Source organism: Podarcis gaigeae, assembly GCF_964106915.1.
Source record: "Podarcis gaigeae genome assembly, chromosome: 12".
NCBI lineage: Eukaryota > Metazoa > Chordata > Lepidosauria > Squamata > Lacertidae > Podarcis > Podarcis gaigeae.
The window spans coordinates 28964655-28978388 of NC_139688.1; the positions used below are offsets into that span (position 1 = coordinate 28964655).

Consider the following 13734-nt stretch of genomic DNA (forward strand, 5'->3'; position numbering starts at 1 on the left):
GACCTGGGAGACTGGGGTTCAAATCCCTACTCGGCAATGAAGCTCACTTAGGTGACCTTAGGCCGGTCACTGCCTAACCTACTTCACAGGGTTGTTGGGATCAAACAAGGACGGGAACAACCAAGTATGCCATCTTGAGTTCCTTGGGGGGAAATATTGGGATATAAATGCAAGAAATAAATAAATGGGGCAAGTTACTGAAAGGGACGCGGGTGGCGCTGTGGGTTAAACCACAGAGCCTAGGACTTGCCGATAAGAAGGTCGGCAGTTCGAATCCCAGTGATGAGGTGAGCTCCCGTACCTCGGTCCCTGCTCCTGCCAACCTAGCAGTTTGAAAGCACATCAAAGTGCAAGTAGATAAATAGGTATTGCTCTGGTGAGAAGGCAAATGGTGTTTCCGTGAGCTGCTCAGTTTATTCGATCTGCAGCACTTGTACAAGTGTCATGCAACACCTGCTCTTTACTTGTAAGGAGTCATTCCTTTAGAGCAGGCATAGGCAAACTGCGACCCTCCAGATGTTTTGGAGCTACAATTCCCATCATCCCTAGCTAACAGGACCAGTGGTCAGGAATGATGGGAATTGTAGTCTCAAAACATTTGGAGGGCCGGAGTTTGCCTATCCCTGCGTTAGAGTGACAGCACCTGAAATTTGGAACTCCCTGTCTATTGACATTAGGCTGGCAATATCATTGTCCTCTTTTATATGCTTGCTGAAAACTGTTCTGTTTATGGCAGGCCTATCCAAACATATGATTTGGTTGTAACTGGTCTTAAATTAGTTGTAGATGTACAATCCTACAATTCTATGATTCTCTTGTTTTAAGATATTTATAACAATTTTAAATGTTTTAAATACAGAGGTACCTCGGGTTAAGTACTTAATTTGTTCCAGAGGTCCGTTCTTAACCTGAAACTGTTCTTAACCTGAAGCACCACTTTAGCTAATGGGGCCTACCGCTGCTGCCGCGCCGCCGGAGCACAATTTCTGTTCTCATCCTGAAGCAAAGTTCTTAACCTGAGGTAATATTTATGGGTTAGCAGAGTCTGTAACCTGAAGCGTATGTAACCTGAAGCGTATGTAACCCGAGATACCACTGTATATATTTATTTATTTTTTAATTACAGGTGTCTCTGCTGCCCTGGTAGGAAGAATGGGCTATAAATCAGCCAGTCAATCAATCAATCAATCAATCAATCAATCAATCAAAATAACTTAAAGCGGCAGCCAGACTGAGATAGGTTTATTAAGACACTTTAGTGTTCAACATAACAGTTTCCTGTTTCTCTTCCCAAACATGCTACTGAGGAAGGAAGAAACTTAAAGCTTTTAACTTAAATTGTTTGGTCAGTTACTCATGTATGTGTTATAAATCAGGTATTTGACAGTATCATTCTAGAATCCAGTTCCTTCTTACCCTGTTGTCTAGTTCCTTGCATGACTGAATCGTGAAGAAATCTTTACGTGCAAAACTGTTTGCAACAAATCTCATTCCATATCAAATGCATTTCTTATGGTTTGTGTGCAGACAACTTCAGGATGGCAAAAACTGTGCTTGGAGTAAAGAGTTAATGCACTCCTGAGATAGGGTTTTTCTGATCTTTCCTAAAATGCTTCTGTTAAATTGAAAGATTATAAGGATGCTGATAAACCACACTTGCTCTTTATTTTGAAGCCTCATCTTAGTCATTATAACCATTTGCCTGGCTGATGCTATTGGAGGAACCAAGCTAAAATTAACCCAAACTCTTTTTTTTTTTTGCGGTCCTTAATTAGCCAGCTTTACAAAATCTTTTTAACTAGCTCTCTTGAAGCCAAACATAATTTAGAATGGAATATATAAAAATGAGAACCCTGAGATGGAAATTTTAGTGAATCTGCATTACAGGCTTCAGATAAAGAAAGAAGAAGAAATGTGTGTGTGTCCAAATATATATTTGAATAGGAAGCATAAAATCCAAATGGCACCTCTCTGACATTCATTTTTGTAAAATGATATGCAAGGATATGGATGGAAGTTGAAGGTGGTACAGTGGTACCCAACCCTGGTAGTTTGTCTCCTGAAGCAACTCTGGCAGCAGGCGCACTATACCTTTAAAAGCGTACCCCAAGCTACATACTTGCTCCAAGAGCAGGCCGCCTCCCATAGGGAGGTGTCTCAGTCTTATCTGGATTGAGCTTCAGTTTGTTGGCTCTCATCCAGTCCATTACCGAGGCAAGACACTGGTCCAGCACGTCCACTGCCTCACCTGTCGATGTAAAGGAGAGATAGAGCTGAGTGTCATCAGCATATTGCTGACAATGTACTCCAAAACTCTATAGACGATCCCACTTGGTGGTTCCATGTAGAAGTTAAAAACTGCAGGGGAGATAAAAATGGAACCCTGAGGAACCCCATGTTAAAGGCTCCATGGGGCGGAGGAGTGCTCCTCAAGCACCCCCTTCTCGAAATGACCATCCAATCAGGACCAGAATCACCACAAAACATCACCACCCACCCCCAACTCGGATAGAGGCTCCAGAGGGATACTATGGTCAAGGGAAGGTCAAGGAGAATTAATAGGGACACATTTCCCTCTCACTTCTTCCGACAGAGGTGACCAAAGCAGTTTTTGTGCCCAAACCAGGAGAAATTCAATTAGGTACACATTTAAAGCCAAATCTATCAAAATTCCACTTTCCAAAATGATGTGAACCGACAAACAGCCATCCTTCAAAATTCACATTTTTACTCGAACTTTGTGATGCAGTTCTCCAACCCAACACTGTTTACAAAAATGTGTGTATTAGGGGGAAGTGTGCATAAAAAGGAAGATATTAATGAAAATAGCATACACAAGTGCATTATATTAGGGGAAATTGCTTGTACTGTAGTCCATTAAACTGCATATACAAATGTGTTTTCTAGGAGAAATTTGCACTAAAATGCTGGTGAATTTTCATATGGCTTTAAAGGGGGGGGGATCAGAAATTGTTGCCAGATGTGGAGAACTGAATTTAAGATTGGAAAAATGGAGGCAACTGAAATGGACAGATCCTTCCTTCTGCACTTGTAGTACAAATTTGCATAAGGTGCATAAAAGGATTGTCTGGTTTTATGGCTCACTAGCAGTAATGGGACACATACCCCAGATGTCAGTGTCAGTCACACTGCTTCCTGCCTTGAAAGAAGTTCCTTTCCAGCCATCTACGTTGCATAATTTCTTTAAACGGTTACTTTCTCTTACAGCATCCAGCGAGAGATTACAGACTTTACGGAGCTGTAAAAATGTGCATGGTTAATTTAAATTCATGTTGCCGGCTTCTAGGGTCGGAGTCTATGAAAATGTACATAGAGGAAGCAGTCTGGTGATTGTTTCAATCTTGTTTTGCATTATCTCTCAAAAATTGCAAGACTAGATTCGGCTAGAATGGATTCTGGGGTGGGGTGGGATTGTCCCGTGGTATCACTAAAGCACCCTCACATCCATTCCATTGAAATACATATCCCGCTTGGAGCATACTTTTGTCCTGTCTTCATAAGAATAAAGTGAAAAAAGGAACAATTTTACCAGGTATTTTCAGTGTTAAGGGGTAGGAGAAGAAATTCTGATCAGCTTGCATAATATTCGCTTGCTCTAGGGATGCTTAGCATTTTTATTATATACCTTTTCTGTAGCTGTACTGAGAAACAGGGCAGAGCAAAAATGCCCCCTGCCCCCTCTCAAATCTCCCTGCATAATAATTTCAGAAATATGACATGGTGCATACATTTTTAACATGCGTAACCCATCCTGGAGTTCCATTATAACTGCAGTGTAGTATCTCCCTGGCCGTGTCCAACTGCTGCTATAACATTCTGACCTTAACTTAAAGCAGAGATAGGGAGCCTGTGGTCCTCTCATTGGACTCCACCTCCCATCAGCCCCAGCTAACATGGCCAATGGGCAGGGATGGTGGGAAAGCCACAGCTTCCTTATCCCCGACTTGTTGTGGTCTTCTACTGTAGTGGGACATCTCCTTCCAAACCAACACTTTCAGATAGCAGGGAAGCTAGGCCAGTCTGATTCAGTGCCATCATTACTGAGATGCATAAACATAAAGAGCACATCTCAAACCAAGGCTGATGAGATCATGTTGTGGCGAAACATGATTTATAAACTGCGTAAATAAATGCTTAGTGTTTGAAAGTCTAAATAGGCTTGCCTACATCAACCAGAGGGACGCAGGTGGCGCTGTGGGTTAAACCACAGAGCCTAGGACTTGCTGATCAGAAGGTCGGCGGTTCGAATCCCTGCCACGGGGTGAGCTCCCGTTGCTCGGTCCCTGCTCCTGCCAATCTAGCAGTTCTAAAGCATGAAGTGCAGGTAGATAAATAGGTACCGCTCCGGCAGGAAGGTAAATGGCGTTTCCGTGCGCTGCTCTGGTTTGCCAGAAGCGGCTTAGTCATGCTGGCCACATGACCCGGAAGCTGAACGCCAGCTCCCTTGGCCAATAAAGCGAGATGAGCGCCACAACCCCAGAGTCGGTCATGACTGGACCTAATGGTCAGGGGTCCCTTTACCTTTACATCAACCAGAAAAGGCTTTTGTTGGTTTTAAAGGTATTGATAGCATTTGGTTGGATTCTGCCATTTGTTAACATGATAAAAATGTGCCGTGTTCATTTCATTGCCCTACAGCATTTTTATCCTATATCTAGCCAACCATCCATCTATTTATCTATCTAGTATCACTGTAGGGGCTAACCTGTGGTCCTCCAGATGCTGAACTATATTGCTGATCCGCCCTAGCCAGCAGTAGGCAGGATGCTTGGAATAGTATTTTAGCAATATCTTTAGGCAAGCCTAAGAAAAATAACACCATAACTGTTCAACTGGCTGTTAACATACCCCATCATAGATTTTTATAAAACACCCAGTTGCATCATTCCTCCAAGAGGGCTGCTGTAAACAGAATAACGAACGATTGTCAAAACAGTGTGGCTTAAGACCTCCCTTTGTCCAGTCTTAATTTCTCGGCGCCACTGTCTGTTTAATTCTTGCAGCTTGCTATACCGCACAATGATGAGTGGACCCGATTTGCCCGGACTCTGGTGGAAATCCGTGCCAACAGAGCAGACAGCGAAGAAGAAGGAACCATGGAGATCTCTGCCTAGAAGAGAGAAAGGTGTCCTTTCCTTTGTAGCCACCTGCCCTCTGTTGATTGCAGTCATGTTCCGTGTCAAGTCAGTATTGTTGTGGCTTTCCATGCCAGTGTTGCTGCCAGCATTCCCCAGGGTTCCGATTTCTCCATATTAATCGTGTTGTGCTTCAAGCCGTCTGAAAATATCCAGAGCGTTTTCATGCTTCATATTTCTTTTTGAGAAGTTTACGAATGAGAGGACAAATCAAGCCCAAGCGGGTTCAGTTGTTGCCTTTTAAATCCTTTAGTAGCTGCAGTAACTAGCTAGGAACTCCTGAATAAACTTGGGCTCACGCGCGTTTCTGGCACAGTCCTATTAAATCCATATGAAGTCAGATATGATTGGGTACAGATGTGGTGCGCTTCGCAACATGGGACTGGGCCAGAGACTTTTAGATGTGGTGTTTCACATGGTGACTTACATTATGAATGGATGTACTATACGAACATTGCTGCTCCTTATTTATTGCGGTGTGCTGCATGGAACATATTTATTTGAAAGCATTAAAATAAACGATCCCAAAGCATGTGCATAACGAGCAAACTGCATTGTCTCTGCATGCCTGTTGGGGTTATGTCGAGTCCCAAACAACTATTACTGGATGTCACATTTTACTAAAATGAAATCTGTAAAAGGGTTTGGTTGAATAAACAGAACTTTCTAAAATCGCCTATTAATCCTAGATACTTTAGCAATATTTCATGTGCAGTTGGTCCCCGGCACTCATTGCAGGATACCACTAATGGTCTGAATGAGGAAGTGTTGTTTCAGAAGTAGACAGAGGCAATGGCAGTAAAATGTATCAGAGCTGTTCTGTAGCCACATTTTGTTGGTTTTCTTCTTGATAAAATTATTTCCGTTACTGGTCAGTCAGAGAATTGTAACTTCTGGGGCAGAAACATTGATTAGATGAACAGGGTTTTGTTTTTCTTGGAGTGGTAAGAGTCAATATTACTTGTTCAGATTTGCACCGGTAATACAAATGCACAACCTTAATTAATCTTACCGGCGAGATTTCTGTGGGCCATTCTGATGCTTCACATGTATAGACCCATGTGTAAATTTAAGCTCTGAGCTTCTGCAGCTTCCCAGGCACATGGGCCAATTTTCCACTGTTAGCGCTCAAATTACTGCAGAATCTGTCTGTGCACTTACACGAGGTCTGACATTACTTCCTCTGTTCAGCTGCATTGGGAGGGCTTTGGAGTCCTGCCTGCCCATCCCGCTTCCATCAGTCCCACCCACCATGGTCAATGGTCAGGGATGGTGAAGAGCTACAAGTTTCCCATCCCTACATTAGTATCCAAATTGGACATACCTTCCTAGTCCACTGTTAAATGATCCAAAATAAGTGTCTTTTGTCAATGGAATGGGACTGGCAGTGTCTCAAGGTGAGGGTTGTTTGGATACTGGTTAAGCTCCACGTCAGCATCTTTCATCCTAACCTGCTCAAAATGATGCAGAGGACCAGTTTGGTCCAGATACTTGGCTTTACAGAGAAAGGCAAAGCAAAAAAAGCAAAACTTCACATTTTGGTCCTATTGTTCACAATTCCATTTTTTTCTCTCTGCAGCCACGCATCTGCCAACTGGCACCATCCGTTTTGTCCCCGGACTTTGCCAAAATATAGTTGTTGGATTTAGCGCTCTGTATTTCCTGCAAAGTTGCAGCGCTGCCTCTTAGGCGGCAAGTAGGACTACTTTCTAAAGTACACACAGAGAGTGGTTAAAAAAGCACAATTTGTTCAAGTGCTGTTTCTGGGTTATTTGCTGTGTTTAACTTCCCCAGGGAGTTCCATAATGAAAGTATCTTGAGGTTTACTTATTTCCAAACCAGCCAGTAATTTATTATGTATAATCATTAGATTTAAAATATGTCCTTTAGCGTAAGCAGCACAGCTAAACGGCTCAAGTGACAAAACGATGCTTCCATTTCCAAAGTGCTTTTTACGCTGCTCGTTTTCCACAGTGCAGAGCCTAATCAGAACCAACGAGCCAAATGCACAGCCACACCAACTGGGCTGTGCTCATCGGACGCGTCCAAGGAACCAACGTGGCAAAAAGGTCGTCCTTGGTGGCACATTCAGGGCACTCTTGCCCTGAAGTCTTGGTGCAGTTAAAGTGATGGCTGCTCTTATCAATAGCGCTGCAGTCCTTGCCCTATCCCTATTATAGCTGACTGGCTGAGGTTAAGACAACAGGATCTTGCTTGTTAAATTTGTGGCAGAATTTGAGGTTTGAACAAGGTGGGTCGGGGATTCAGCATTCAGCTCAAATTCTCAGCCAGGACACAACTACAGTACCCATACAAGGCACAGCAAGGCTTTATAAATTCACAGCCTGGCCTTCTTTTCATGAAGAAGTCAAGTTGGCAAAGTCCCATCTAAGCCTGCTCCCAGCCAATGCTTAGGCACCTTCTATTTGAACTTTTAAATGGCTGCTGAAAACTTTTTTGTTCTGCCAGGCTTATGCAGGCAATTAAGAATAGGTATTAGTAGTACCAGATTTTAATTTTTATGTGTGTTTTTAAGTATATATAGATATTATTCTAAAACATTTTGATATTTCTTATAATAGTTACCAGTGTATAAATATTTTTCTTAAAATAAATGCACGGAGTTCGGTTCTGCTGCAAACACCCAAAGCTTGTTTAATGAAGGCCCTTGCTCTTAATTGAGACGTAGAACTTTAACCAATCAGTTCTATTAAATCAATAAAAATGGCAGTATTCCGATTTTACGTTTTAAGTAATAATTTAGGGAGAATTTGATCCAGTTGGTGGCTTTAGTTAACGCTTTAAAAAGATCCAAGGCAAACTTTATTACTATTAAAAACCAAAGCCTACATCCATTTTATAAAAATGGGACGAGCTTTTAAAAAGCTACCGGTGGTCTCAGCATGGGAAAACAGGCCATGTGGTGGCATCCGTGACAGATGGCTTGCACTGCGAAGCCTTTCTAGGCACATGTTGCTTTTAAAAGCAAGAAAAGAGTTCAGCCCTCAATGCCTTATCCTCTCTCAGCCCCCTTAACGAAGTACAGCTCCCATAATTCTTTGCAGGAAGCTGTGACTGTTTTAAAGTGGTGTCATGGCGCTTTCAGTTGATGGCCTTTATGTGGCCTTAATGTTGGTCTCAGTTTCCCACTAAACTCTGCAAGGCAGCCCCACGCGCCACCCCCTCCAAAAGAAGGCAAAATATTTAATCTGGTTGTTGTTGTTATTATTGTATTTTTGTTTTTTTAAAAATCTGTTTTAATTCATCAAAATTATTCAGAATTTCCACACAAATATTTTTCAATTACAAGCTGGCAGTTAAGGCAGATACCATTGCATGGATTTTTCTATTGCATTTATTTAAACAAGCAGCAGGTTACTCTAAGTGCACCAACACAAAAAACAAGAATCCAAATATCAGCAGGGCCTGGTGTGACCCCCTTGGGCACAGCCTCCATTAGTGTCGACGAAAGCTGTGCTGGAGCCCTGAGCCAAATAGCACTGAAGAATATATAGCTACGCCTCTCGATGGCTCGTGCCTTTTGGTGTTGAATTTTCATCTCATGTGGTACGATGCTGTTCCATAAAGTGCAGAGACTATGGAAAAAATTACATTTCTCTCCCCACCCCCAACCCCACAAGCCTTCTGATACCAGGAACAGAATATAATTGCTAAATGCTCGTCGATGTGGTTTCAGTTAGAAAAACATGTTCCCCATAAAACCCTCCTAATACAATCCAGGAATGCATCTTGTGCGTGTAGTACTCATGTAAAATACAGTCACTCTTGGCAAGAGTCAGGTACCGCTCGTATCGACACCTTTCGAATCCTCCGGTACGGATGCAAATGGAATGTGTCCCCAATTCTTAGACGCACTGTCTAAATTGTTCTGCGTTAAGCACCATGATCTCTGTTGAATAGCCAACATGCAGCCATGACGACAGGACAGCCCTCCCCGAAACACACCACCCTCCCCAACCAGAAGAGCAGTTGCATACAAATGTCTTTCCCCAAATGAGCCCAAGTACATTCACAATCCCAGGTATGTGCAAGAAAGAACAAAAATGCATTCATGGACCCAAACCGATAAGACTACTCTAGCAAGAATTTCACAGTGATCTGATAAAGGAAGCGCAGAGACCAATGATTCACACTTAAAAGATGGGGAGCAGGTGGGAAGAAAGACTTGCAGATCAGGTGGTGCTGGGTTGAGACCGGAAAGCTAAAGGAATGAAGTATTAAGACTGATCAGATGAATGGCTCTTTCCCAACATTCTGTAAAAGTAAGTTGCTGCCTTGTGATCAGACAGGCGCTGCCTTTGAGGTAGGTGGTGAAGACCTAAATCGAGGTAAGTAAAGTCCAAATTTGTTTTCAATTCCCGCAAAAGTGGCAACGGCCAACTTGTAGCCCCCTACGTGGTCGGGGTTCGGTGCAGGTAGGGTGATCCTAGTTTTCAGAACGGCTTCCGATCCAGCTGGCTTCCTGAAATACATATTTTATCAAGTGTGATTATGCAGCCTTCCAACCTAAAAGTAAAGTTCTTTCCAGAGAAAAAGAGCCCACAAGAGCTTGCCTGGGACAAAATGCTATTTGGTTCCGCCTCTCTCCAAACTCCCTCCCATCCGTGGCTATTCCTCCTGGTCATTGGGAACATCAGCACTCAACCTTATGGAAGAGTTGGTACCTGGGGCTGGGGAAGGACCATAGCTCAGTGGTAGTTCATCTGCTTTTTATGCAGAAGGTCCCCAGTTCCATCCCCAGCTACTCCAGGTAAAGCGATGCCCTGACTGAAACCAGGCAGACAGTACTGAGCTAAATGGGAAGCTTCTTATAATCTTCTTTTTCCTCTTTTGTACCGATTTCTTATGCAATCCTTTCAGACAGCAAGCCACCATTTTTTGAAACTTTAGTTCGCTGACTAAGATGCTCTTTGACTACAGTTCCCATCATCCCTGGCCACTGGTCTTGCTGGCTGGGGCTGACGGAAGGTGGAGCCCAACAGCATCTGGGGTAGAGAATGTTTTACATACCTGTATAAAAATAAAGTGCTATATTCTCCAGCAGCTGCCTATAAAGCAGCACAGTAGGAGCACGTTAAAAATTACTTTGAGACTCACCCAGCAATCTGTTCAGTGCAAAATCTGTTTTGAGTGTCGGCAGAAGAGGCGAAAACATGGAAACTTAAGGTGACATGATGCACCAGTGATGCAAGTCTTAACACTAGTGCTGATGAGACTTCTCAATCTCATCAACAGCATTGCAGTATTAACAGCATGTCAACACTACTGTACTCTACCATGCCAAAGGTTTCTAATGATTTTATTATTATTATTATTGGCAGATGGAAAAATGAAAGTTTTTCTTCCGTATCGTTCACTAATGGGTTTTCCCCCTTCCCCCCTTAATTCTTCTCTCTCTATTTTCTTTTTTTCTTCCTTGTTTTTCGGCTTTTGTTTTTCTGCTTTCTCCAATTTCTTTGGAGTCCTATGTCTGGGGTCTTTATTAGAGTTCATAGATTATATACTCATAGGGGTAGTAGAGGGTTGATGGAGGACCCTGGGTAATGACCAGGAAAATGCTGGCCCCCCAGGATATGAGGCTGGGAGGAGAAAGGAGAGATCCCAGGCGGGAGCTGGGAGGAGCTACTGTCATCTGTGGGTGGTAAAGACCAGGAACTACTTTTAAGAGAGAACTTTGTTTGGAAATCAATAAAACTATGTTGTTTGGTTTTGTTTTTAAAGAAAGGACTTCATATTTCACTTCCATCAATTTGTATCTTCTGTAGTTGTAATTTTATTGTATTATGGGAAAATCTTAATAAAAAGTCTTTTTAAAAAACCCTACTGCACTCTGTGAATGGATCTTCCCTTTGCTATTTAACTACTCGTGTTCCTCTTCCGGTCTGCCCTCATGTACATGACAAGCACTGGTGTTAAAAAGTGTATCTCCCCTGAGCTTTAGTTGACCCTTAATTCATAAAGAAAATCTGGAGCTCTTTATGACTAACTCCTATAAAGAGAGCCAAGGTGGTCAACCCAACATACTTACGTTCCTCCAAAATCAATGTAGAACCATCTCTGCAGAAGCTCGTAGGTCACTAGGGTTACTCCAAACTGAGGAGACGACCGAAATACACGAGCTGAGGGGAGGAAACCACACCATTATTAGCCACATTAATGCATCAGGTTAACATGCATCCTTCCTTGTTAAAATGAGTGTTTGCAAAGGCTACCTGCAGCTCCTTTCCAAAATGCCCTGGGGCCTTCCTCTCGCAGGATCTTCCCGAAACAGTCAATCACGCCGCTGTAGGTCGTTTGTCCTGCACGGGCTGCCACCTGTAACCTCGTCTTGATCACATCCGCAGGCGTCACTAAGGAAGCGGCAGGCATTCCTGGAGAAAGGGAAAGCAGGTTAGAAAGGAAACCAGAGATGGGTGAGCTGGCCTGTTAAGACCCTGGGAGGCTGCCTTATGTTCCATCTAGCTCAGTATGGTCTGTGCTGACTGGCTTACTAGCAGTACATGTGAAAAGTATCTAGGGGTCAACAGTGTGATGCAGCAGCAAAAAAGGTTAATGCCATTCTAGGCTGCATCAACAGAAGTATAGTGTCCAGATCAAGGGAGGTCACAGTACTCTCCCTATCGGGGGCATGGGGGGGCGCTGTGGTCTAAACCACTGAGCCTTGGGCTTGCCGATCAAAAGGTTGCGGTTTGAATCCCTGCGATGGGGTGAGCTCCCGTTCCTCGGTCCCAGCTCCTGCCAACCTAGCAGCTCGAAAGCACGCCAAAAAGTGCAAGTAGATAAATAGGTACTGCTCTAGCAGGAAGGTAAACGGCGTTTCCATGCGCTGTTCTGGTTTTGCCAGAAGTGGCTTAGTCATGCTGGCCACATGACCTGGAAAAACTGTCTGCCGACAAACTCCGACTCCCTCGGCCTGTAAAGCGAGATGAGTGCCGCGACCCCAGAGTCATTCGCGACTGGACTTAACTGTCAGGGGTCCTTTTACCTTTACCTATTCTGCCTTTGTCAGACCACATCTGGAAAACTGTGTCCAATTCTGGGCACCACAATTTAAGGATGTTGACAAGCTGGAATGTGTGCAGAGGAGGGCAACCAAGATGATCAAGGGTCTGCATACCAAGCCTTATGAGGAATGGTTGAAGGAGCCAGGTATGATGAGCCTGGAAAAGAGGAGACTGAAAGGAGATAAGGTAGCCATCTTCAAATATCTCAAGGGCTGTCACATGGAAGATGCAGCAAGCTTCTTTTCTCCTGCTCTGGAGGAGAGGATCTGAACCAATGGCTTCAAGTTACAAGAAAGGAGTTTCCAACTAGACATACAGAAAAACTTTCTGACACTAAGAGCTGTTTGACAGTGGAACAGTCTCCCTCAGGGGGCTGTGGACTCTCCTTCCTTGTAGATTTTTAAGCAGAGGTTGGCTGGCTATCTGTCATGGATGCTTTATTTTTCTTTTTAAGTTGAGAGGCAAACAGAAGTCTTCAATAAAATGTCTAAAGCTTGCAGAGGGTCTTGAGTTCACTTTGGGGAGGTAAAAGTCAGCTCCCTTGTAGTTTCCAGCATTTGCCCCTATGTGCAGAAGACTGGAAATTTTTGCACTTTTTTGACTTCAGGGCTACATCCTGTGAGAAGTCTTGTTAAACTCAAAACAGGCAGACAGGTACAAGTTGTGCACAATGCGCCAAAATAAAATAAAAACCCCAAACCCCAACTCAATCATGTTCCATATTTTCCTTTGGGCATATGCACATTTTTCAGTGCATAATTTCTTCAGCAAAGTCTTGTTGGAAGATTTATGCTGGCAGATAAACAACAGAAAGCAACAAATACCGAATTATCAGCAGAGAAGGGGCCACAATCCTGAAACATGCTCTCTCCACGAAGTCAAAAGGGGCATCTTGAATGATTTTAGGCCTTGAACCAGCAGTTTTTCAAACTCAGTCTAATGAAATAATCCGTATTTAGATTCAAAGAAAAACAAGGGGGAGGACAAAAATAAAGCAAGACTGTATTCAAAAACAGTGTCTCTTCTTATTTTATTACTTTTCCATTTTGCATCAGTTCCAAACCAGCTTGGTCAGATGTAGATGCATAAATCTCCTTTGCTTTTGCTTTTTTTTCATCTTCTTCTTCCCTCTAAAGCTTAATAATTCTGTAACAGTTTTTGTCCAAACCAATGTGGTTTGGCTCCAGAACGCCATCTCACTTTTTTTTTTAGTAGACTCCTTTGAAAGAGATGTAAAAGTGTGTGTTTATCACCAAAATAAGTACTGCTCCTCCTCTCTCAAAACCCATTAAGAAAGAAAGGAAAACACACTGTGCGAACATTCACATTTGAACATTTGGCAGAAGGTGGCTTTCTCTTAACATGGTCAGTGCTTCCCTTCAACTAGTCCACGAGTCATCCATTTCACCTCCTGCTTATGATACACAGAAGCTGGACTTTCACTCTTTAAAAATTAGCTGACTCTTGCAAAGACAGCAGCCATGCAGGCTGAAGCCCTGTCCCCGCTGTGGAGGTGGTATTTCACAGGAACGATGCTGCCATGTGAGCCTGGT

At 43.2% G+C, this 13734-nt stretch overlaps 2 protein-coding genes across 12 annotated transcripts in view; one reads left to right on the forward strand and one right to left on the reverse strand.

Annotated features, from left to right (window-relative positions):
- Positions 1-11000, forward strand: part of DYNC1I1 (dynein cytoplasmic 1 intermediate chain 1) — a 230124-nt gene extending 219124 nt beyond the window's left edge. For all 10 annotated transcript variants that reach the window (XM_083705284.1, XM_083705288.1, XM_083705290.1 and 7 more), the window contains one exon: positions 5025-11000. In XM_083705284.1, the coding sequence (XP_083561410.1) occupies positions 5025-5135 (111 nt within the window). In that variant the 3' untranslated portion in view covers positions 5136-11000. The remainder of the gene's footprint in view (positions 1-5024) is intronic.
- The window catches only part of SLC25A13 (solute carrier family 25 member 13), a 110205-nt gene continuing 104830 nt past the window's right edge, over positions 8360-13734 (reverse strand). For both annotated transcript variants that reach the window (XM_083705280.1, XM_083705279.1), the window contains 3 exons: positions 11390-11548; positions 11206-11296; positions 8360-9639 (listed from right to left, as the gene is read on the reverse strand). In XM_083705280.1, coding sequence (XP_083561406.1) covers positions 9459-9639; positions 11206-11296; positions 11390-11548 — 431 coding nt within the window. In that variant the 3' untranslated portion in view covers positions 8360-9458. The remainder of the gene's footprint in view (positions 9640-11205; positions 11297-11389; positions 11549-13734) is intronic.